This window comes from Trichophyton rubrum, assembly GCF_000151425.1.
Source record: "Trichophyton rubrum CBS 118892 genomic scaffold supercont2.2, whole genome shotgun sequence".
Taxonomy (NCBI): domain Eukaryota; kingdom Fungi; phylum Ascomycota; class Eurotiomycetes; order Onygenales; family Arthrodermataceae; genus Trichophyton; species Trichophyton rubrum.
Window position 1 is genome coordinate 2,622,337 of NW_003456427.1, and position 24,265 is coordinate 2,646,601.

General features: G+C 47.7%; 10 protein-coding genes across 10 annotated transcripts; 5 read left to right on the forward strand and 5 right to left on the reverse strand.

Moving 5' to 3' along the window:
• Window positions 1-17: 17 nt before the first annotated feature.
• TERG_02578 (uncharacterized protein) lies at window positions 18-2,660 on the reverse strand (the record flags this gene model as incomplete). The annotated part of the gene is made up of 2 exons (XM_003237822.1): window positions 18-1,219; window positions 1,280-2,660. The coding sequence occupies 2 exons, from the start codon at window positions 2,658-2,660 to the stop codon at window positions 18-20; spliced, it is 2,583 nt and encodes an 860-aa protein (XP_003237870.1).
• A 318-nt stretch (window positions 2,661-2,978) lies between these two features.
• TERG_02579 (uncharacterized protein) lies at window positions 2,979-3,414 on the forward strand (the record flags this gene model as incomplete). Its single annotated transcript, XM_003237823.1, has 2 exons — window positions 2,979-3,008; window positions 3,091-3,414. The coding sequence occupies 2 exons, from the start codon at window positions 2,979-2,981 to the stop codon at window positions 3,412-3,414; spliced, it is 354 nt and encodes a 117-aa protein (XP_003237871.1).
• Window positions 3,415-4,510: 1,096 nt separating this feature from the next.
• TERG_11864 (uncharacterized protein) lies at window positions 4,511-4,897 on the forward strand (the record flags this gene model as incomplete). The annotated part of the gene is made up of 1 exon (XM_047750910.1): window positions 4,511-4,897. The coding sequence occupies one exon, from the start codon at window positions 4,511-4,513 to the stop codon at window positions 4,895-4,897; it is 387 nt and encodes a 128-aa protein (XP_047605692.1).
• Window positions 4,898-5,545: 648 nt separating this feature from the next.
• Window positions 5,546-7,202, forward strand: TERG_02581 (uncharacterized protein; the record flags this gene model as incomplete). The annotated part of the gene is made up of 5 exons (XM_003237825.2): window positions 5,546-5,940; window positions 6,010-6,116; window positions 6,178-6,350; window positions 6,415-6,808; window positions 6,873-7,202. The coding sequence occupies exons 1-5, from the start codon at window positions 5,883-5,885 to the stop codon at window positions 7,200-7,202; spliced, it is 1,062 nt and encodes a 353-aa protein (XP_003237873.1). The 5' UTR covers window positions 5,546-5,882.
• A 581-nt stretch (window positions 7,203-7,783) lies between these two features.
• Window positions 7,784-10,705, forward strand: TERG_02582 (uncharacterized protein). The gene is made up of 2 exons (XM_003237826.2): window positions 7,784-9,060; window positions 9,125-10,705. The coding sequence occupies exons 1-2, from the start codon at window positions 7,943-7,945 to the stop codon at window positions 9,129-9,131; spliced, it is 1,125 nt and encodes a 374-aa protein (XP_003237874.1). The 5' UTR covers window positions 7,784-7,942; the 3' UTR covers window positions 9,132-10,705.
• TERG_02583 (uncharacterized protein) lies at window positions 9,537-11,855 on the reverse strand (the record flags this gene model as incomplete). The annotated part of the gene is made up of 3 exons (XM_003237827.1): window positions 9,537-11,573; window positions 11,632-11,739; window positions 11,796-11,855. The coding sequence occupies 3 exons, from the start codon at window positions 11,853-11,855 to the stop codon at window positions 9,537-9,539; spliced, it is 2,205 nt and encodes a 734-aa protein (XP_003237875.1).
• A 1,771-nt stretch (window positions 11,856-13,626) lies between these two features.
• TERG_02584 (uncharacterized protein) lies at window positions 13,627-14,724 on the reverse strand (the record flags this gene model as incomplete). Its single annotated transcript, XM_003237828.2, has 1 exon — window positions 13,627-14,724. The coding sequence occupies one exon, from the start codon at window positions 14,722-14,724 to the stop codon at window positions 13,627-13,629; it is 1,098 nt and encodes a 365-aa protein (XP_003237876.2).
• A 2,065-nt stretch (window positions 14,725-16,789) lies between these two features.
• Window positions 16,790-17,360, reverse strand: TERG_11865 (uncharacterized protein; the record flags this gene model as incomplete). The annotated part of the gene is made up of 3 exons (XM_047750911.1): window positions 16,790-16,986; window positions 17,055-17,212; window positions 17,287-17,360. The coding sequence occupies 3 exons, from the start codon at window positions 17,358-17,360 to the stop codon at window positions 16,790-16,792; spliced, it is 429 nt and encodes a 142-aa protein (XP_047605693.1).
• A 19-nt stretch (window positions 17,361-17,379) lies between these two features.
• TERG_08742 (uncharacterized protein) lies at window positions 17,380-18,269 on the reverse strand (the record flags this gene model as incomplete). The annotated part of the gene is made up of 2 exons (XM_003237829.2): window positions 17,380-17,787; window positions 17,865-18,269. The coding sequence occupies 2 exons, from the start codon at window positions 18,267-18,269 to the stop codon at window positions 17,380-17,382; spliced, it is 813 nt and encodes a 270-aa protein (XP_003237877.2).
• Window positions 18,270-19,396: 1,127 nt separating this feature from the next.
• On the forward strand, window positions 19,397-23,518 carry TERG_02587 (uncharacterized protein). Its single transcript, XM_047747937.1, has one exon. The coding sequence runs from the start codon at window positions 22,247-22,249 to the stop codon at window positions 22,937-22,939; it is 693 nt and encodes a 230-aa protein (XP_047603907.1). The 5' UTR covers window positions 19,397-22,246; the 3' UTR covers window positions 22,940-23,518.
• Window positions 23,519-24,265: the final 747 nt, after the last annotated feature.

A 24,265-nucleotide genomic window follows, 5' to 3' on the forward strand; every position in this document is an offset into this window, starting at 1 on the left:
GAACTGGGGTATCTATTCTAAGCCGTTGAACCTCCTTCCGCGACGATACTCAATGTATCAAGGGCAGTTTTGCATGCCCATTTCACCAACTTCTTATCCCGTTTCGAAGTCACTACGTCAGACTTGGTAACGACTTTGCGGATAAAATATCTGAGCCCTGCAATCACTTGCGGCGTCTCGCTGGTTTTCATAAAAATAGTCACTAGAGCCTTCTCGTCATACCCATCGTCGGTATTGCCTTCGCTCTTGTGCTTTTGATGTGATTTCTGCTGGGATTGAGTCATGACTGTTATCAGAAGAATCTCCACGAACGTCTTTGTTTTCGGCTGCAAGTACGGGAAATCGAGGATTTTAAGGATGCCTAAAGACAAGCTACCCTCTGCAATCAAACTGGCAAACATCTTCGCCAGGTTGAATATTGCTCTTGTGCTGAGTGCATTTTCCTCGTCTTCGGCATCAATGCCACTGAAATCATTGTCCTCCTCCAAGTGGCCTCGCTCTCCCATCTTCTTAAAGATATCCCAAAGAGAGAACATAAACGCCATCCTCATTCTCTTCTCGCCACATAGCTTTCGGGCTATCAAGGTGTAGTAAGGGTTATGCGCTTCCTCCTCGGTTGCGCAATGAATCAAGACGCGAGGAATTTCGGTCCCTTGATTTCGTTTTAAATGGAGTTTGGTTAGCCGGAGATATGCATCTCGACAGTCGGTTGCCGACATTATTGCGACAAATATCGATCGTCGAACGTCAGTGTTCATGCGATGGGCTCTGGCCAGTTGACCTAAGTCAACTGCTCCTCCGGTGATATCGATATCTAAAGTGTCTGTCATAACTGTATCACGGCCTGCACTGGGTTCATTGCCGTGGTCATCAGTCATTGAAGGATTCTTCCAGCTTGCACCAACAAGCCACCATTTCCCTGTCTTAGATGAGTTATGAATATCCGCTCGGCTGATTCTGAGTGGCTCGCTGGCTCGGAGGTTTCTGTTATTCAGGGTTCCAAGAACTTTCCGCATCTTGGTGATATGCTCGGAAGCCAGTGCTGTACCGGCAATGCCGGTTTTTAGGCGATTATTTTTGAGATCGGTGATCATTTCAATCATGAATTTCGTGCGAACTGATAATGCTGCGTCGCCAACTCGAGCTACTGCTGGCTGGACGAGCATCACAATGTCCTTCAGTGAGGACGGGTCATCTTGCCTCAGCTGAGGTCCGGAACCTGTAGCTGGAATTAGTACTAATATATGACAAGGGGCAGTAGTATAAGGGTATCACTCACTCTTGATAATTTTCAGAAGCAGTTCAGTGTTCAACTCATTGATCTCCGTGAGTAAGAGACGAATATAATCAAACGCTAGACTGCTTCCAATAACATGAAAATTATATAGATGTGATAGCAAAGACATCAGGTTTGATAGTATCTTGCTCTTAGAGGCATGACCACTGGAGTTTTTATCCTCGTAGACTGCATCAAACTTTTCCACGACGCGCTGCACAAGCTCTGCTCCAAAATCCATTCCAATCACCTTATACACCGCAGATATAAAGGCAGCGTGGAGGATGACGAAGGTGTCATTAAGGGTGCTCCTATCAGCTACTGAAGCAAGCAATAGATCTATTAGAGTGGTTGCGACGTTTTTGCGCGGGTGATCTTGATATATCTTTTCGATCTCAGAGAGAATGGATATCAGGTTGGCTTCTGATAGCTTGTTGAGCTGGCCCTGCAATTGACGACGAACACGAATGAGAGCTTCAGATTCTGTTGCTGCAGCCGCACGTAGCGATGGCGGAATGTACTTTGGTTGGTCTTTGCTGGAGGGAGTTACAGGCGCAACATATGGGTTCTCTTTTATTCGTTTGGGAGGCTGTTCAGGTTCGTCGTCGAATCCTTCGAATTCGTCCATGCTGCCCTCTTCGCTGCCCTCGTCATCCTCCTCTAATCCATCCAGCATATTTTCATCGTCTTCGTCCGTTTCATCGTCTCCACTGTCCAAATCGAAACCATCGCTGTTACTATCTGAGTCTTCGTCGAGACTCATATCAGCCTGCGCCTGAGCCTGGGCTTTTCTCCTTTTGCTCTGTAGCCATTCATCGCCGTCTTGCTTGCGCCTCTTCAGGTCTGTCTCAGAATCGTACCCTCCCAGGTCACCCAGTATCTCAGCTAGCCCATCTTCTTCAAAAGATTTCGGAAGTTTCTTCTTCCCCTTCAGCCCCAAGGCCTTCTCCAGCCGAGCTATCTCCCTGTCGTCCTCTTCAAGCTTTTCCCGAACAGCCCGTGGGATTTTGCGCTCAGGAAGGGCAACATCTGCATCGTCGTTCTTCTTTGTACTATCACTTCGCTTCCGCTTCTTCAGAATAGACTTGGGTTCCGGTTTCGCTGGTACGGTCGATCGTAGCTTTCTGTCACCAGCATCATCGTCCGAAGAAGCTTCTGTACCAGAGTCCTGGTCCTGGTCACCTCGTACATGTCGTTGCACCGGCTTCCGCGGCTGCTGATGATGCTGTTTCTTCTGTGACCGTTCTTCCTTTCGTCTTTCTTTCCTGCTCAGAGGCTTCCCTCGCCCTCTGTTGGATCTCCCACTGTCCCGGCTGTCCTTCAGTCCCAGCTCCTCGCGCAGCTGCTTTGGGAGCCGTGTGGTATTTATCTCCGGTCGACGCATCGCGGTCTCGTCGTCCTCGTCATCTCATCCCTAAATCCTCAACATCTCGACTTTTTTTTTTTTTATTTCTTTTCTTCAAAAATTATGATGTGGTCCAAGCGCCATTCCGCTAAACCTTAAATCGTCCACATTTTTTGACGCTGCGAAAAAAAGACCGAAAGAAAAGAAACAACCAAGCAAGAAGAGACAATTTCGCCTTTCTTACAGTCATTATTACATGCTTGCGGACCTGATTATATATCTGGGTCCTTGCAAAGAATCTACTTCCCTTGGATACGTTTACTGGAACCCCATTGACAGCTACACATCGGCACAACAATGTCGAAACCCCACCTCCCTAACGACGAGGTATGGATACAGGACGAAATATACCCCACGATACACAGGGTGCTTTAGATGGCCCAGATAGCTAATGGCGTATCGGCTATAGTTCTTCTCCTTTCTCGAGTCCCTCCTCGCCAAGCAGTCGGCCTCGTCCCGCGGCTCGGTGTTCCTTACACAGAAACGTCTCCAGTCAGGAACTACGAGTAAAGATGAATCACAACCTACAGAGTCGAATCCGCCAATGATCCTAATTCGGGCATCAAATGGAAGACACAAAGATTCGAAAGTTAAGGCTTCCACGGTCGTGAAACCAGAAGAGATAGAAGCATTTTATCGCCGGTATGCAGAGATATGCAAGGCCGGCATGGTGGGCTTGAAGAAGAGGGACCGCAGCGCAAAGAAGAAAGGCAAGGCTAAGGGAAAGAAATAGGAGTAGAGAGCTTAGTTAAAGGACGGCCTCGTGCTGGTGATATGTCTTGTTGAGTTGAGGAAGGGCTTTTTGCTCTTGGGATATGTATGCATTTTTTGGCGTTAGATGGGGTCTCTTACTGCGTACTGGGACATAGAGAAATACGGGAAACGACGGATCAGTTTCAACAAATGAAACGGTATTCAATGATGGCTGGTATACCAAGAATGCTGCAGTAAAAGAAATGCGAACGAGTGGGACATCTTATACGTCCAGTAAGACCCCCGTACAGCTATGGCCAAGAAAAAAAAAGTAAACCACCTCCCGATGAATGCCAAAGAAAATGTCATTAATGCAAGTAGATGTTGCATATGGTGCCTGGAACCCCAAACCGTCATTACCGCTCACACAACATGCTAGATGGACCGAAAGAAAGAGCGAAAGAAATTAAAAGTAGGACACAAGAGGTACAAGTACAGCCTAAACAAAACAGAATGAAATGAGGTCTAATCTGCCTCGTCCAAGGAATCGTAGACGCTTAGTGAATTCGAGTTCACCCGCTTAAGTGAGGAGCTATAGGGGATTGGTATGCCAAAATCGTCTTCACTTAGATCACCGATGTCATCCTGGTCAGAGTATGTGTCCGGTGAGTCAGGGGAAGTAGGAGATGGTCTGGTAGCAGCCACCTTTGCAGCAAGACGTAGAAGTAGCATGAGGAACTGGACTGGTGGGCCGAGGACATAGGTGCATGTCTTCTTCATGATTGTGTGAGTGAGATGGTTGGCGGGAGACCGCGCAGAGGGATAGTATAGAGTAGAAGGCGGTGGGAGCGGTGATAGATCACGCTTCCGGTTGCTACGAAGGCGTTGGCGGAGATCAGGGCTGGGTTCGTCAACGCCAACACCTTCTTCGGATGAAAGGTAGATTGATCCGTGTCTGTCAAAGCTAGGTTGCGTAGGAGTTGAATGTAGATCTGTAGACAGAAATTCTCTTGATATTCGGCTCATATTATTGTTATCTGAATCAATAAAAGGGTCAGAGTCTGGAATAGACGGAGATCGGTCTGAAGTATCTTCGCCATGCGCCAAAGAAGGTGCAGCAGTAGTCCCTTCATTCCATGGAGACGGAGGGCCCGAGTATTGGGTGTCAGAGGGGGAAAAGGAATCATCCATTTCACATGTATGGTAAGATCCTAAGTCAGACATCCGCTCGCTGTCGTCCATATACTCCTGGTGTTCCTTTTCCTCCGTGGGGCTTGCATCTTGGAACTGCTGGAATTTGGCCACCAAGGACTGGAATGTCTGCGGAGGCGGAGTCACTGCAGAACTATCCGACTGCATATTATCCGATACAAGCAGAAAGTCTTCTCCATCAGTGGCCACAGACGGGTCGTTCTCCGTATCCTGGTCCTGCTCCTGCTCCCGAGAAGTGGCTTTGCGCACATCAAGTACGGGCCCGCCATTTGATTCCAGATCACACGGGGCAACCAAAGGCACATCAGTAGGGAGATTCAGCGGTATAAAAGGAGGCATGGACTGTAATTTCGGCTGCCATGCTTTCTTCTTCTTGGGTGTTTTTGCTTCCTCCGGCAGGGCCACGGAGAACCCACGTTTAAAGGGACAAGGGGTGATTTCATATCTGATAATTCCGGATAGGACCTCTTTGAAGCTCTCGACCCGGCTCTTATCCTCCTCCGTCTCTCCGGGGAGTTCGACGCGATAATAGGTGAGTTTCCGTATCCTGAAGACGAATCTAGAGACCTGGTCCACACACCAGCACTGGCTGTTCTTGAGTAAAGGGTACACCACGCTGCCGGATTTCAGAAATGTAGCCGAGCCCGCAACGGTCTCTATCTTCAGTGGGCCGATGGAGGCCAGTCTCTCTGTTGGCAGCTCCCACGGGAGCGTTTCTATGGCGTCCACAGGGTAGTCGAGGTCGGGGAGGATAGGGGAGGACGAAGAGGAGTTTGGCAGCTCGAACTTGAATATCTTCGCAGAGGGGCTGGAGTAGAGGATCTCGTCTGAGGGAGAGGGGCCGCTGGGCGAGAGCTCATGCGCTCCCAGGCTATATCTGCCCGTCGAGACGGCTCTGGTTCGGGGGATGGTCGAGGAGCGGCGCAGGGGGAATGGCGATTCGGCCATGGCGGAGGGAGAGAGCGAGCGACAGCCAACGAAAGACGGACGAAAAGAGCGAGAAAAGAAACCAAAGGAGCGTAAGTCGAAGTAGATGAAGGTAAACAAATCCAAGGTCCTCGCTCTTACATCGCGCGCATGTGAAGAGGAGTTGTGGATGTTTCAAGTTGTGCTGCTTGACTTTGACCTCATAGATAGTTAACCAACTAACTGGTAACTAGTCCACCAACTAACTCACTAGTTAGTGTGACGTAGAGGCACCATCAGCCACCAAAACGCCAACAACATCGATAACTGCGATCAACACTCGACGGAGGACGCTTGACGGCGGCAGATACGCATATACAGGCCATCGAGATGCCCAAGTTCGAACCCAATGCCATCCTCCGGGGCGCGCAGCTGACGCTCGTGGGCGGTAGGCCTCTCCAGCCTGGATGGAACAGTTGATGTCACCACCAGACTCGCTGACTGCATGGTAATACAGCACACAGGGCGTTGCAGAACCCGGGGCTCTTCAAGTCGGAGCATTACAAACAGGCTGCCCTCGCTGTCTGCAGTGGGATAGCCATCCACCTCGTCGTTGCGATCCCGGTACGCAGGAACCTGCCCGCTCTCGTTCTCCGGCCATGGCTAACAACAAGATGACTGCCAGATCGTTGCTGTCAAGCTGGTGATATGGCTTCTCTCCTGGGTTATGGACCTCGAGAGTGCTGTGTGGGATGATAAAGTGGTCGGGACACTGGACTTCGTGTCCAACTATGTCCTTCAGGTGCCATTTTTCCTCATGACCCTGATGCGGTATATCACGCCAACCCTGGACAATATGTATGCATAAGCCTGTTCCTTGGTATGGTCACTAGACGGAGTTGACTTACATTTCCTTTAACAGGTTCATGGAGTCCCTACGTTGGGTTGATATAACCTATACGCAGAAGCACAAGGACGATGACCCGACGACACTCCGGCCAATGTACTATGATAACCTGCGGATGTACTCCAAAGGCGGCATGTCTCATGGTAAAAAATCGAGCCTTGCGCCTCTCAAGGCCTTTGCCATTCGCTACGGAAAACGAACCGGCATGGCGCTGGCAGTCTACATTCTCTCACACCTCCCCTTAGTCGGCCGCTTCGTTCTTCCATGTGCAAGTTTCTATACCTTCAACAAGGCTGTTGGTCTAGGACCAGCGGCTGTGGTCTTTGGAACCGGTCTGGTACTACATAAAAAGTATCTGATTGTCTTTCTGCAGAGTTACTTTGCCTCTCGCAGCTTGATGAGAGAGTTGGTAAGCCTTGAGTGTATAGACATTCTTGCACCGTCAGTGACTATATGCTAACAACTCTACCTAGCTTGAGCCGTATTTCAGCCGAGTCAAATTCACTGCTGATCAGAAACGACGGTGGTTCCTCGACAGAGATGGAGTGCTGTTTGGATTTGCAGTTGGGTTCTACCTTATGATTCGCATCCCCGTGTTGGGAGTCTTGCTCTATGGCATTGCAGAGGCGTCAACGGCATACCTGGTCACCAAGATCACTGATCCGCCGCCACCGCCAGCCTACTCTGAAGGCTTCGCTGAAGGACAAGTGGCATGGACGAACAAGCATCTCTTCCTTAAGCTCCCCCTAGACTCTCTCGACTTTCCCGTTGTCAAAGCTCGCGAAGGAAAGAAAATATCCTGAGGTCTTTAAAGAAATTCCTGGTCTCTCAGGGATATACGGGATAGCCGCTGGCTACCTAATTTCTCATGGTTCTCTTCCATATACTCAACCATGGAACAGACAAACCAAAATGTTATACCCCGGACTGGTGCCTTGATGACGGATCGACGCTTCTAAAAATAGTCTCATACGCCCCTTGAAGTCTCCCTAGAACCGACTGACTCCTCCTGGCCTCAAGCTATAATATATGTCTAGTCCTCCTAGAGGCTAGGTCAAAGATACCAGATATCACAGTTATTCCCCCATCTACTGGACCATATTATCTGATAGCTGCTTTTCTCTTACTGCCCGGAACCAGACATAAGGCGTTCACGTGATGTTTGTTTACCTGACCTGTAAACAGCCATTATACCGCGTTCATTTCCATCCTCCGTTACGTTTGCCCTCCGTTCCTTTGCCGGCTTCTCGTCGCTCTCAACTGCTTTCCTTATGCCTTCCCTTCCTTAAGCCCTAATTTTAGGCTCAAACGGGGAAGGCTCCACCAGACCCACTTGTTCCGAGCTTATGTCATCAAAACAAAATTTTTGGATAGAAAAGAAAAAATAAACAAGAGAAAAAAAAAGACGAAGCAATCGAGAAAGCAACAACAGCTAAGTCGCATCGCGGCAGTGAGAGAAACAGAGAGGCAACGTGGAGAGTGTTACGGACATTTAGAGCATATAAGCCGCTTCCTGGCCGCCTCGAACAGAACAGTGGGAGCTATGACTGTGAACTCTGTGGACGGCGGTACGCACGAGTCGTCGACCTTCGATACCAACGGCGGAGTCAAAACACACCAGGAGGAGATGGATTCTCAGCAGGACAATAGCTGGAGCGCAATTCAAGACCGGGAGTACCAGGCTGCGTCATCCAATACCGCATCATCGCCAAATGCAGCGAAGAAGAAGAAGGGCCGCGCCAGCTACTGGAAGGAAAAGAAGGCAGCAAAGAAACTGGCACAAGCCGCAGTCGATAGCGAATTGAACGATAACGGCGGCGTTTCGACTTCAGTGCCTGCTGACAAGGATACGATACAGCTTGATATTGAGAATGTTGACCCTAATGCCACCGTTGAGCAGGACGCCCCGATGCCAGGCTCCGACGCACCCACCAAACCCAAGGCAAAATCCAAGGATCGGAAGAAAACCAAGAGTGCTCCCTCAACCACACCGCTCCAAGATATTTGGCCATCTCCACCGACTCAAGATGATGGATTTGTGGATGACGGATGGGGTAACGGCACACAAACAGGCTGGTATCATAGAGGCGAATCACCCCCTCGAGAAGAGACCAAACCTAAAAAGATAAAGCCAAAGAAGAAGGCTGTGAAAGCAAAGGTAGCAGATGAACCTGCAGCTCAAATAGGTAACTCCGAGCCGCTCAGCTCGAAGGCCGGTAATGTCGGTGCTAGTGTGAATGGTGAAGACCCAGTTGAAGACGGAACAACGTCTGTAGGTCAACCGACAATGCCAAAGAAAACTGCAAAAAAAAAGAAAGTCAAGGCAGACAAACACGCTGCTCAGGAGCAGGAGGCCCCGAGCATGCTTGATGGTGCTCAAGTGGACGGAACTACCGGAAAAGAAACTCAGCCTGCGGCATCAACTGCAGCTGGCTCCAACGGCAGTACTAACGGGCCTGCACCAGCTGAACCAATTGGAATACTCCACACCCTCAAGCAAGTTTTTAACGGAGTCAACAGCAACACCGATACCCCTACGCCTGATGCGTCCAACATCAAAGACTCGAAGTCAAGGCAAGTGAAAATTCAAGTGGATCTGGATGTTGAGCTTGCGTCAATCTTGAAGGCAAAGGTCAAGGGGGAGATGATGATTTCTTTTATGTGAGTCTTATCACCTGCTACGTATATGAAACGTGTTCAAATACTAACAATGCTTGAATCGCAGGAATTAAACTTTTCCGAGTCATCTTCGTTATAACTCTTATCTTCTCCTTCCTTCTGTTTCGGACTCTTGTTGGTTTACGAAGCCCTTGTGTATATATATATACCGTCTTCCCTTAGTCTTTGTTACGTCTCATTACGATGCATGTTGGGTCATCACGGTATGGGGATAGGGATAATATAGCTACATGGGTATGGGTGTTGGCATTGGCCTGATGGTTTTCTGACCTGCTATGTCTTTATGCTGTGTTATGTCTTCTGTTATCAGATTTAAATTAAATTCATATCATCAATTATTCGTGTCGTATACCTCACAACTCACATATATAGATATTTGCCAAAGTACCCTAATTACCAGCCCATCCCATTACATATACATGATATCATAGATCTATCTATTTATTTACCTGATAACCTTACGCATTCATATTCGCATTACCTTCTCCGGTAAGCACGCCGTTTGGCCCGATTTCAGGCACAGAGGCTCCTTGGCCATTCACAGGCTCAGGCGCAGCAGCCTTCTTCTTTGCTGGTCTCCGTATCTTAGCAAGATATTGCAACTCTTCCAGTGGTCTTGCGAGACCATCAGCCTGTCTTGCTTCAGGGATAAGCCACTTCGTAACCGCGGCTCCAAGCACCATAAAGGCAGCAAATATGATAACCACGTACCCTAGCCATTGAGCTTTGGTATCTGTGGAGTTGGGGTCGGAAGGGTTGTTGTCAGATGGCTTGTAGGGGCCAATTGGCGCATAAGCAACAAATACCTGTACCAAGACAGATGCAATCTTCCCAGTCATCGCGGAGATGCCGTGGGCGGTGCAGCGGAATCGAGTTGGGAACAACTCGGCTGGAATCATAAAGGTAGTGACATTAGGGCCAATCTCGAAGAAAATCTGAGAAAGGACGTAGAGGAATGCAATGAGGGGCACAGAAGTAGACCTGTTAACAACTTGAAAGCAGACGCCGATGATAACGAAGATCACAGCCAAAACAATGAAGCCGTAGAGTTGAATGGTGCGAGGAGAATTGCGTTTGATGAGCTTGATCATGCCCAGGCCGCCTGTTATTGAGCCAGCAGAAACGATGATGAGCGAGTGCCATGCATTCTGGAGGACATCTTCGTATAAACTGCGGTTAGGAAGAAGGCAAGGTGTCGGCATCCGGCCTCCATGCTCGACAACACTGGGGAAGCATAGCACACTTTCGTTGAATATCTTGCCAACCACTTTATAAGAGTTGGGGCCTAGAGCATAAAATGCGAAATCGAAGCAGGCCCATGCAAGTGATGTGCCAAGGAGAGTGGGCCAGTGGCCGTTGGTGATGAAGTGATTGTAAAAGCCAGTACGGAAGCGAGCCCATTGGCTAGCTTCTTTGGTAGGAGGTGAGAAATCATCTTCTACCAATGTACTATCTGCTGGTTCATCATCATTGGATGTAGAAAAGGATAAGGATGATCCGGCCCCGGAATGGACGCTAGAGACGGTACGTGTCCGCGAGACACGACGAGGTGAACGCTGTGAGGCACCGTCCGTCGCTCGTGAAGTGCTCCGTTGGTGCTGACGGGGATCAAAATGGCTCCAATCATTGGATATGGGCCGGTTTGATGGATTTGAAATTGCCGAGGCAGGCCTATGAGAGAAGGTTGGTGGTTTTTCCGTCCCTAGGCTATTTCCTTCCGCCATTGGTGGCTGCTGAGATTGAGACTGTTGCTCTGGTGGAGGAGATAGTTGCATCTCAACATCACCTGGAGCGATAGTCTTTTGGGGTACTCGCTGCCAGCCCATCTCGTTGACATCCTCAAGTGCCTCGTCTGGTCGATTTAGCACTTCCATCGTGTACCGTGGAGACTCAGGAATACTGAATCTAAAGAATATAGCAATGGCAGATGGTACGGCACCGATGCCAATCACCCACCTCCACACGCTATCCATTGCACGTCGGCACTCTGGATTATCCATACAGGATACAATGTCTTCAACCCGCGTGGGGATACTCTGTGGAATACTGCCGCGATGCGCGACGATCGCTATCAACGCCACCAGTGTTGCAGCGAGGTAACCACAAGGCTGCATATAGAAAACCGTCGAAATCATCCGGCCCCGCGATCGAGTTGGAGCAAATTCAGAGGTGATCACTGCGGAGAGCGGATAGTCACCTCCAATACCAATACCCATGATGAATCTCCATACAATCAACCATGCGACAATGCTCATGGAACCAGATGCACCATCAGCCGCCATTGCAACCCCGATAGTCGACAGTGTGACGATGAGAAGCTCGAAGCCGTACATTTTTCGTCTCCCGTAGAGGTCAGCAAGTATCCCGAAGACGAATTGTCCGATAATTGTGCCTAGTAAAGTGGCGGCTCTCATGCCGGTTTCGATGTGCATTGGCATGGTGCCTTGCCAGTAGACGTGAGCTAGCATGGGGATAATCATTCCGACGGCGAATATCTGATCAGTTATTCTTTAGCATCCAACAGCTACTTTTTAGTACCATGGGGTAACCTACATCGTATCCATCAGTGAAGAAACCTATTCCAGCGACAAACACAACGAGGCTCTGGAAGTGAGTGGCATCGAGCTCATCGAACACACGGCGACGGCGGAGGTCGAGGTCCTATATTTCGTATGTTCAGAGCTGCCGAGAAACTGCTGGCCTGAAGCACAACTTACAGGAATATAGTTGAAGTTAACCGTACGGTTCTTCACCTTGAATGAAACCGGCATCTTCATGGTTAACAACTCCCCACTCCCTGCAGTTATAGCCAGAGGTAGGTGGCTTTATTGTGTGAGCAGCGAGAAATGTATCCTCTCCGGGCACTCGAGAGTTCTGCTCCCCAAGAGGGTAACAATGCGCGTTGGCCGAACCTGGAGCTGTCTTCAAGACTTATGTATACACCATGAGGCTCAAAGTATGCCAAGATGGCAATGCTCAGAAGCTCTGGAGGAGGCGCAGGGAGTCGGGAGTCAGAGCTCGAACATACCACAGACAAAGGCCATCAACCAGGCAGACTGAAGGGCATGTATGGCAACGTTCATGATACGCAGCCAAGGCTCTTGCAATTAAAAGTGAAAGTTGACAAGGCAGTGGAGTAAGCGGATTAGCCTATGGATGGCAATAACCATGACATAGTCTATGAGATATTAAGATAGACTGGGAACAGACAAGATTTAAAAATAGATTGGCGAGCGAGAACGCCCGTTAAGCGATGAAGAGGCTCCGTCTGATGCCACATGTGAGAGACGATGGAGGAAGCGAAGAGCCATGCGAGCGGACAATGGCAGTTGGACAGGAGCTTGCGAGAATTCCAGGGCATGGGGCGAGATATTGTCAGCCTTCATCGGGGTGGCTTAGGCGTTGACCTTTTAAGGTTTAGGCAGCTGCTAGGGGTAAGCTAAGGGACATGGGACTGAGCTAGGGGGTCCCCCATGGGAGGGCGGCCGACCCATCAGCGAACAGCGAAGGCACACGAGGGACTTGCAATGCAGGGGGGCGTTCGTGTTTAAAGAGTGTCTCGGTAAAGAGTTGCAGGTCTATGTAAGCAAGAATCAGGGTCAATGAAGGCGGACGATAACGAGGAAGGGACATGAGAAAAGAGAGAACTTTGGGGCCATGTAACATGGATGCCTTGAGCGCTGAAGGATGCAGGAGACCAACCTAACGCAGACAAAAAAGTGATTCGTAGATGCTGGCCTGATTGCAGGATCTGGAGTTCAAGAACCAAGTTGCGATGGCTTCTTCTAAAACCGGGGTCGATATTATTCCCTAAGATATTGTGAGTAGAGTCCACAAACTGGCGGTTGGCAAACTCACGATGAACTTCAATATACCGAGGCCGTTCCCTTGCAGAGGCAAAATACAGAATCGATATATCTCCGTCATGCCCTTCACCGTCCGTCTCTTCCCATATTCGTAGATACTGGCGATCTGATTCTCTTCCATTCGCACTGGATATCTTCTGCACCAGCATCGAGAGAAGTAGATTTTTCCCAAAGATTAAGCTTTGTAGATAGATGAGATCTACGCCACAGCCTTGTCAGTCCCTTTGGCCTTTGGTCTTTGGTCGAATGAGATACATGGAGGGGAGAAAATTAGAGGAAAAACAAAGCCTACCATCTGGATCTTCAATGTAGTACTTTGGATGCTCGCCATATTTTGTTTTGGGCGCCTTTATGAAGTATATAACTCCTGCTTCATGGCTTCTATCGCGGTCGCCAGGTGGTTCGATATGGGGAATCGTTCGCCTTTCAGCCGAGGACACTATTGCAGTATTAGAACGTTTGCTTGTCGATAAGAAACTAGCGAGTCTTACACCTGAGGATAGGCAACTTTTCGGCTGGATTTGTGGGATCCATTGCGCGAATTGCACACATTCTCCCGTCGCTCTTGTAACCCGCAGAGAGAACGCATCGAACTGATGTCGAATGACCGCGCCATGAACTGTATATTAGTTAGCATTTGCATCCAAAAGGAATGACCTGAATACATCTATTAGAAGATTACTTACACCCTTACATTACCATTAATAGGGATAGTCTTCCAACCACAGCTCAAATGATGGCCTGAATCATCTGTGTCCCGTCTCGACACCATGCCTGGCGAAGGAGGGAAAGAACTGCCATTTCCATTGCTGTAACCCCTACTGCGCAATGGAACATCCCCGTTCTCTATGCTGACAATACTCGGTGCTGTACTAGCGTAGCTAGATATGGAATCACGGGCATTTGAATGACTCTGTCTTGGAGCAAAGCCCGGGCTAATTGGTGTTGAATATGAATGAATTGACCCTGGACTTGTTGATAGTGGGATAGAAAGGGAGTTAACGGTTGATGGACTGGCAGAGAGAGGTTGTGTTGGGGAAGCCATATATGAAGGTTTATTATGACTATTGGGTATTTCCATATGTGCAGAATTGTTAGCTGTAACAGAAGTATCCTCAGTGGCAGTAGTGCTTGTTGATGTGAAATTGGAGAACACTGATGGTGTATAGGATGGTAAAGTAACTGTCGATAAAGTACGGTGAATCGGACTCCCCGGTCCGTCTGCTACTTCCTCGGTGCCACTAACCGATATGTGGGAAGACTGGTGATCGGTTTCCGTCTCAATTTCATCCGAGATTCGCTCTAGTGGGGTCTCAAACGCTGCGTGGCGTCTGCGACGGTACGATTGATTTTCATTCGAAGGGGACCTGAGTGAGCCTCTTGACATGTTCAGCAGCGTCCTATTTAGTTCGATGTTATTTTCGCTCTGGAATTCATGCTCGCTCCTGCAACCGTGCTGAGCACTAGAGTTCGTCTTGCGTTCAATGACATTCAAGACCCGTCTATGGAACCGATCAAGCTGGTCACAAATGGTCTCCCATTCCTGGTCATTGCCAGTTTCAGCGAGAGCCCGTTGGAGCATGGCGTATTCACGCTGACGCTCAACAGCTTCTAGCATGATATGATAACGGTCACCGTCTGCAGAAGAACCGTCCGAAGTGCCCAAACCTGAGCTAGGAATAGAACCAACACGTTGGAGGGGGTGGGTGCGAGTCAAAGGCATAGCTTCGGCATGAAGCTCATGGATCATGCGCTCAACACTTTGTAGCCTTTTACCCATGCGGATGCTTCGTTCTCTATACGCAAGTTGTCAGTACATATATCATTAGGTAATGTGTGAGGTTGAAGCGTACCGTTCCAGCACTGTAAGGTATAGTGTCAGAGACTGCTTATGCCGCGAGACCCGGTCTTGGAGAGCAGATATCTGGCCACTTCCCCAGGTAGCATGTCTGACCAGTTCCCCGCCTACTCTGGCTGCGTTCCTGCTTGAGATAAGAATTTCTCTAGTACGTCCCCCAGTGGTTGAAGTGATAGACGGCCGTCTCTCTCCCGCTACGGCGGGGTCTGTGTTTCTATGATGGTTTTCATAAGCCTGCTGCAGGTTGTTGTACTTTTGCATATGGGTGCGACAGTCACGCAGCGTATCCTCGATTCCGCGCAGATCGATGCAGGAAGTCTCGCCGCCATCTTGAACGAGGTTCTGAAGCTGCTGCAGTAGGCGTTCGAGTTCCTGGATCTCCACAGCCAGACCATGCACTATTTGGAGAGCAGACGTTGGCCCCAGAGTACAATTTGATACCAGTGTGTGGCAGGCTACAATAAGCTGGTAGATGTCCCCAGCAGACCATCCAAAGCTCATGATGACGATACTCGTACTCCCTAATCGGCCGGACTGTGGGTATATAACCTCTATGTAAGTAGGTCAGTATTGTAAGAGGTTGGGCAAGGATCCACAATCCACTCAGAGGATGGCCATTTAAATCAGGTATGTGTGAAAAATGATTATATATCAGGGTGAAATGTGAAAAGGACACGCCTAAAATGCACGCCGGTACTAGGCTTGTGTCACGAAGAGGTCAAGCCAAAAAGCAAACGTCCAGCCAACGCTCATGCAAGTAATACGACGGGGAAAAAACGGTTGATCAACAAGAAGAAGTAATAACGAATGCTTAAGGGGAGAAGAAAAATGTGCCTGGCGTGTTGTTTGCTGGGTGCTGTTCTTGGGGAGCGCTCGATGGCCACCACAGAGCCTCACTCGACTCCACAGACAGGCAGCCAGAGAAAACGAAGATACTCCGTCAAATGACAGAATTATTGGCAAGTCAGCTTAGCTAAAAGTATTCAGCTGCTTAAAGGAGCGCTTCTGTAAGCTGGGTGAGGCGTCAATAACCTCTGTCTCTTGTAGCCTCCCTCGTTTTCGTACGTACGAACACTAGCCATGCTGCCATAGAAAACTGAAAGGGTATCCATGAGGGTTCGCACGCAAAGGAGCCAGGAGTCCCACACTACTACGCATCTGCATCATAGTAGTGACAGGCTTTGCGGTACAGAGTACCAGCAGCTCCCATATATCCAAGGTGCTAGAAGCAGGTACCAGGCTTATCGAGCGGCAACTGCGTGAGTTGGGATATCTCTGGAGCAAAAGAAAAACACGGAAGAGACTGAGCAAGTCGCAGGAGCACGTTTAGTATCGATTGGATCGGAGCCCGCCCTTGCGGTGGCTGCTCAGCCAGGGATATTTATAACTAGTTAGTTGGCTAGTGCGTATCGACGAGGTACAACGTTATGTAAAACAAGGCGCCAGAAGGTTATCCTCCTTTCTTTTCTGGCGGCCTTGCTTACCGAGCAGTCAGCGCTGCCATACCGTCGTCACCACCACTGTCAACATCGCGGCGACCGTCGTGAACTGGCGTTGAGGATATTGTATCCTACGTGTTGTGTGGGTTGGTTTCAAGATGCGGTTGTTGACAGTTGGTCGTTTTGTCACTTTGGAGACCCGAATTAACACTTTTAGGGGATCCGCACGAGTGATATTAGTCATCATTACTGAAAATGAATCACGTGATATAAATTTTTATTTGAAGATTTCCATTGGTTAGAAATCTCCCACTAGTCTTAATATAGAGAATAAGCTAAATATGGCTCAATAATTAATAAGCACTAACAACTCTTGTATTTGCTCAGGGGGGTTCATGTTCTATGGCATGGAATATAGTTCTATTCGCTCTCTCTTAGATGTAAATACTGCGTGAGTTGTGCAAGCTAAAGAGGATGAAGAAACGCACGGATTTCAATTAATTCACCTGCCTGTGGCCAGAAGTAGTATTCAGTGAGCGAGTAGATAGTTACCTGACTTCTTGGGCTGGAAGGTCCGCCAGGGTTCGTCCATACGCAGGCGGTGATATTTTGTAATTTCCCCTTTGAAGTAATTTTCCCTTTGAATATTTGACGACAGGGATGCTTCTGCCTTTCATACCTGGACCGATGAATGCGCGCGAATTATTGAGGGCGGTAGACAGTTCGAGTCCGACCTTGGCAAATACTATCAATGTAGAGGGAGTATGAGCCAAATATAATTGTGATTAAAGTAAACTGTTGACGGGCGATAACCCGAAACATTGCAGCCCAAGGCATCTCCCGGGTATGAACGGATGGTAAAGGTATAAACCGTGGCCCCTCCCAGCTTATAAGGCTCGAAGAGAAAAGTATAGGTCTCCGCCTCTCGTTCATATAGGTTGCTGCTCCTCCGGTTGATTGCGGTTGGCCGTCTAGTATTAATCGATTCATTTAATTATCATACATGCAGACACATTGAGTATATTAAGAAGACGTAAAAAGTGACGTAACCTGGATCTTGCCGGGTTGACGCTCATGAGGACTGGTTGGTCTGATGCGGAAGTTCCACGGGGTGGCCATGGTTTCCAGATGACGGCAATCATGGCTGCGGTGGACAGTCTAGTTGCTGTGGTACTTCGGTATACCCTACTGGCAGTTCTTGTGGTTTTTCCACAGGAGGTATCGGTGGCACGTCATACGTTTCTGTCATGTTCGCATTGCTCTGGGAATATTGCGCCTCATCGCGAGGGAATGTGTTCAAGGGAGCGTACTGTGTACTGTACACAGGTGGCTCAGCCCCCTGCTCATACCGTGGTGGTTCGGCATTATTAGCAGCTGCCAATGCTGCACTTGGCACATAGTACAGTGCAGTGGCAATTGCCACTAGTAGAAATGTCCTTTCTAGGATATATCCCACAATACCATCGTTGACCCATAACACGACAATGTGAACGACGTACTTCGCGAGTTGAGCTATCGTAAGAAGGTGTGCAAGTGTCCGTAGTTTCTAGAAAATGAATTAATAAAAGTCAAGTGGACCATGGAAAGTGGAAAGCAGGGTAAAGGTTCCGGATGCTCACTTACACCGCTCCTGCGAAGCTGGGGCGCCTTCCTAATCGCAATTATATGGTTGATAAAACCCATTAATGATCCAATAGGTCCTAGCACAGCATATAAGATGATGAAGATCCCTGTAAGGCCCGAATAAATCCCGCTGAAGAATCGATTGGCCCCATCGATGTCCACATTGGTGTCAGTGATAAGCCATATCAATAACGCAATACAGGCAATCAAGTCAGGTCCTATAAGCACAATAAGAATTTTATGGCTTATGGAGGAACCACGTGGTACTATCCCGCCGGCACACTCATACATCAACCGAGTTATTGGAAGCAGCGTGGCGGTAAGTAGTAGAAATCCGGAGAGATAATCAAGACAGGTGCTAAGTATTCCGATCGTGAAGATGGAACGTAAGTCCGTTATCGTCATTAATGAACATTCGCCGTAAACTGTATGCACAAGGTCCAGCGTGTGCACTCTGTCGTAGCTAAGTCAGTGATAGTGTCAGCAACAATAATCATGGATTGACTTACATTAGTTCAGCTCCAAAAGACAATGCCAGAACTGTCTAAAGCACCCCCTCCTTTGCGTGATCATGATCATTTCTATGGGCCCGTTTTCGCCGGAGACCATAGATATAAACTAGAACTAGGCCAAGGATGGAAAATATAGCAATGAATGTTAACTCTATGATCGATTCTAGGACTCGAAGGCGTGTGAATCACAACTTGAGCCATTAGAGCGATGTCGAGGGGCCATCTTATTTCGGAAATAAATGCAGATCCAGTCAGCACCGCCTGCTTGATTCTCTCGCACTCCTTTCCGGCCCAAAAAAATTGGTATTATTTCCTTGTTTCTTGTAAATGAAGAATAATGGCTAGAAGAAAAAGAGATTTCAGCTGTGAAAATAACAAACTAAAATTGAACAGCTCCGAGGATGGGAGCTGCTCTAAATAACAATAGCTGGCACTGCCCAGTTAAGCTCCCTGGTCCATGCCAGGGCGACCTAGCCGGCATCTCCAGGCATATAAGTCTTCTATCCTCTCAGAGGGTGCAGATAAGCTTAGTTAATTGTTAACTCTGTCTGTACCCTAGGTAGCTAGGTGCTAACAACCCCTTTCTCCTAGCCCTATAGGCAGGGAGCTACTTTCGACGTGGGAAACGCCTTCATATCACATCATTTGCCCGCCCGAGTTATGGGAAAAGAACAAACGCAGCAATGATGAAGGGTCTGTTTTGCTAATTTGTGGGTATAAAAGTAGACAAAGCACAAACGGCCATCTAGTTAATAGCAGGTCAGTTATGATCCGCATGATATAATAGCGCAGGGGTATTGGAGCGTATCTAACAGTATAACTGCTTGGCTTCGACTTTTATTGGCGAGCTCCTTGTCCAAAAATAACAGTCCACAGCAAACTGCTGGCCCTCACATCGAGACGTGCAATGTTGGATGTCACCGCAGGAGTTGTTGGTTTTTGAACCTGAAGTTGCGCAGCCGAAGTCGAAAAGGCTGAGTCGCCCGCGGAGGGGTGGTCACGTGTTTCCATTTTCCAGAAACGAAAAACATCAACATCAACATCAACGTCCAGCAGCGAGAGCGAAAGAAAGGAAAACAACGTCGACGAAGGGTTCAGAACACGGCGCGAGTTGACTCGACTCAAGATTCAGGCAATCTTCCCGTCTTTTCCCTACTTAGCTCTTGCGTTGAAGACCTAAGCTACCCAGCCACTTCTCCCCTCTGTCGCTCTCAAATACCCAGTAATCCTTAAGATCTTGTTAAGAAAGAGAATTAGCCGATAAATGGACAGTAGAGGATGGCTTAATGTAATCTATGGGATCTACGGAATACTAGGTTTTATCTCGAAAACAGCATACACATGAACTTCCACACTGAAACTTGATGAAAGCCGATACCAAGGTAGGAAGCATCTTCCTGGAGACTCCCAAGTAAACCCTAGCTTCCCTTCCAGCTCTTCTATAGAGTATGTGATGTAATACAAGATACGCAGTAAGTCTTCAAGAATAGATTAGTTGGACACTCATCGTTCTCGATAGTTATTGAGTTGGGACCTTGGTTCCTGTTGTCCACATCGGCTAACTCGTGTGACCTCCACCCACACATATCCGCATATATAGCAACCCAAGCAATTTCCCCTTACAAGGCTCTAGCAACATGAGAGGCTATCAAGATGGCAGTCAACCCTAGACTCAACATTTTCGAATCCTATTATTAAGATAATTGGTATACCATGCTAATAACTTCGCTGATATTTATGTGAGCTCGAAGGTATTCTGTGGCCACTGGGACAGCTCTAACTAAGCTATCCCGTCCCATCGCGGAGTATCAAAAGATTCCACGTTGCAGAAAACCTTTTATCTGTGTCCGCAAGTCGTGCTCCTACATTCTCTGACATGCTCTGGGCCCCTTCATTTTGGCGTAATTGTTAACTAGGAGTGGGGGGTATTAAAAGGCGAGGAATCAATCCAGGTTTTCACAGGATATGGCGTGATAGAAAGGGTGGCCATTGGAGACCTGAGAGATTGTTTGCCTGTAAAGTTCTGTCGGCCACAGCCCCCAGCCTTGTTAATCCTCATTCCTCTAAGTTATAAGTTGGATCGAGTTCATCTATATCACTGTCCGCCTGGCCTTGCAAGTTCCGGGGGTGATGTATTGGCCCATTAACTCATCACACTATGCTCCTCGCTAATGCGCCGTCTGAACAATGGCGTTTATTCGTTCATTCGTGGATGTAGAAGAAACCAGTGTTCTGGGAGAGCTTGGGTGTGCCTACATTGGCCGTCCCCATTAGCAACAGCCATCAGTCATTGGGTACCTTGCACCAGAGGTTGAAATCTGTATCGAATGCTCGTATTTTCTGGATACGTATGGTGGCGTCATCTCATCGCGGGAGCTTGGGTGTTATTCTGCGACCCAAAGGTTACTAAGAATCATGCTTTACTCCCATGGTATCTTCTAGCTAATCATGTTAGCCATTTCCAAACTTCGAAGAGACCTCAGGCTTGTACTTACTAGTGCGGATAGCTTGATACCTGATAGAACGGGATATGTTTCGCACAACCCAGAGCGCCAGTATCTATTCTTCCTGGTCAAATTCGCTCCGTGTAACAGGATCGTCGCTAAGTCCCTTGTTTTTTGGGCATTCCGCAACCGCTACCGTCGTTTGCTAACCAGAAGCCATAGGTGGTTGCATCTGAGGCGACTGATAATGCCTTATTTACCGGATCCCCCTTCCCGTGTTAACGATCGTTCATCGGGAAATGTAACACAGGTGGCTAAGGTTCTTCGTTGCTAGAACTTAGAAGCGAATCGCATGAAGGCCTCTATCATAAGTCCTTAACACCCTCCTTGTATTCCTGGCTGTAACTGGGAAGTAGTCTTGTATTCCTGGTTGGGACGGCCCGCGATGCTGAGGGTGTCGAGGGCTTAGAGTGGAGATGAGCCGAGTCACTGAATTCTCTTCGAGGAATTCAGGAGAGAGCGCCTTATCACGTGAGGGTTATCTGACCCGCCAAATCCATCATATGACACTGGCATGACAGAAAGCACAAGTCTTGCTCTTTATATAGAGCGCCTCCAGTTGCCTTTCGACGGACTGGTCCTGGAATCAACAGGCGAAGCAAGTCGAGACAATCGATTGGTTTAAACTTCTCGCGGGGCCGGGCCGTGAGTGGATCCCGGAAGTTTGGCTCGCTGAATCGAAGTTTATTTACGGCCTTGACCTCCCACAGACGGTGTTACCCTCCCACATCGTTTGATATGGGAAGATAGAGTAATCGTCCATACAACGAGTGACAGCAGATCATCAACCACTATATATATACTCCCGTATCTAGTGTTGTTCCAAAAATCTCTGGCCATGATTCTTATAACCGTTTGTTCTCAGCGTCGACTAACAACACCGAGTACTCCGTACTTTCTCATGCTTTCCGGGCTCGCTTGAGAAAGAGTCTCTTTGACCGTTAACTAGTTAGTTAGCTGGTGAACTTTATGGAGTACTAACGGCTGGGGTTTAGCTCCGTATTTCTTTTTCCATTGTCTTGCTGTCCTTGCACCCAATATTATGCACATGGGCCCCTCTAGGCTTCACAGCCATAACAGCCAACTGGCCTAGGCTGTATTGAAATGACGCCAAATTTAATTTTCCAAATGTACTACCACCCCTGAACCAGTTAGTTACAGAAATTTGTCCCTGGCCCTACAGACTGCAGCAATTATCGCTTGTAGGGTTAGTTTTTCTATTTTATTTATTTACTCCGTATTAATTTTTAATATACCACTGCCTTGATATAGATCACAATCCCATTCCATATATCCAATTCTCGCTTGATAAAACACCTCTTTCTTTTTTGCGTACATTAGCCGGTCAAACTTTGAGACTTTGAAAATGGTCAGTTCTAGAAAAGCATCGAGCTTGCAGTACCCTTACCCACACTCCCAGCGGTACTCTCTTCCCTTGGGATTTAGAAAAGTACAACAAGGTACAGGAGAGAACATTAGCTCTTCTCCACTACGAGGTATAAACTGTTGTCTTTACCAGTTTGATATAATACTTGCTTATGCCATTATAGGGAAAAAACCGTCCGCTTCTTGCGCCAGGCCCCAACTAGATGAAGAGCCCGATAGCGTGGAGATGGTTCCTCTTGAGATAGGAGATGAGCAGAAGGTCGAGGCCTACTATGAATCCGCGTTTGCAGCCTTCCAGCACAGCAACTGTCTCCAGATAGTAAAGTCATACGCCAAATTGATGGTCCCGCACAATGAAGCCAATGACTCAAATGACGGAGACAAGAAGGGGCCTCAAACGGAGGCCACGCCCAGCTGGTGGCCAGAAAATTTCATCCGCCGTGAGCTCAGCTGCCAGATGGAGTCGGAATGTATACGCCTCCTTATCCACATCTTCCGCAGCCTTGGAGATACACATGATATCACTGCAGATAAGCTAGAGGAAGCTAGCCGTGGTGTACGCAGACACATACAACCTCATAAAAGACTCGTTATTCTGGATGAGATTTACAAGGTCCGGAGGGCAGAGGAATGCTACAAGAAGGGTGAAATAGGTAAGTTTAGACAAAATTAAGGAGATTTACGAAGCTGACATGACTCTAGATGCAGATACTGTAATATATGTAAACAAAGAGCACACAAGGGTCAAGCAAGAGTCGCAAGTTGCAGACGACGCTGATTATCAATGTACACCCAAGGTCTAGAAAAACATATATCCAGTAACTTATTATACACACCTTTTTCATTTATCGAGTGAAGGAAACTATACCCAGGAATGTGAACAAACATAATGTTGGTGGCATGACTGTTGTTGTGGGAGTTGTTGTTGGCCTGTTTAAGCTTGAGAAATGCAATGAAGGGATTAACCGGAGAATTCTCGCTTCTCAGCGTCTCATCTCTACGGTACGATGATCTGGCCATTACATCTATACCCTTTTATCATCACTCGAATCATGATTTCATTTTCACTATCTCGGATGGCAAAAAATAATATATGCAGCATACCAGTTTATGCACTCTTTTTAACAATATATTGACGCCCGATTATCTCGTTCACCCATACATAAAACACCCCTCAAGCGGATTTCCAGCTTCTTCGACTAAGACTCAATCTAATGAACCCATCTTGCGTAGATAGGGGTGACATTTAGCATAGTAAAGTCAGATCCCTTTAAGAGATACATCCAGAGCACAGTCACAAATTATCAATCAAAAAAAAAATTATCAATTAAAAAAAAAAAATAAAAAATAAAAAATAAAAATAAAAATAAATAAATAAATAAATTTGAACCAGTTAACTTTGCAACAGCTCTCCCTTCAAATCGTAGTTTATATTGTGTTGCTAGAGACGCCTATATGGTATGGTCGTAAAAGACGAGTGTAAGACAGCTGAATCTCCTGCGCCCATATAGCAAGTTAATTCACAGCCGGCAGCATTGTACTTCCCAATGGATAACCGCGAAGAAGAGAGCACGGCTAGTGAAGGAATCGACGGATTTTTAACCCATATTTGCCGTAGTTAACTAGCTAATTTAACTAAACATGAGTGTATATCGAGCGTAACAGTCTAGCAGGCCTGTATAGTTTCACAGCGTATATCGAATATCGCCTTGATTCCAATTTGGATCTTATGCTGACCGAGAATGAGGTATCGAAGATACTATCAGCTACGAAGGTAATTGGGTTCCTCCGAGAGAAGATATCAGATACTTCCATCATAAACACCGAATAGTGGACTCACATCATGGCTGCAGCTCCAGGAGACTTCATCCAGCACCTGGAAAAGCCCGATTCCTATGCTCTCACCTGAGATTCATGATATTATTTACAGTTTTGCTACTCAGGGTCACCGATGGCCCACTTGGTTCATGAATGAAAATTTTGATATCTCGACATTTCC

What these genes read in the sequence shown, in the direction of transcription:
- TERG_02582 (XM_003237826.2), top strand. Translation starts at nt 7,943, where the DNA reads ATGACTGTGAACTCTGTGGACGGCGGTACGCACGAGTCGTCGACCTTC.
- TERG_02587 (XM_047747937.1), top strand. Translation starts at nt 22,247, where the DNA reads ATGGTCAGTTCTAGAAAAGCATCGAGCTTGCAGTACCCTTACCCACAC.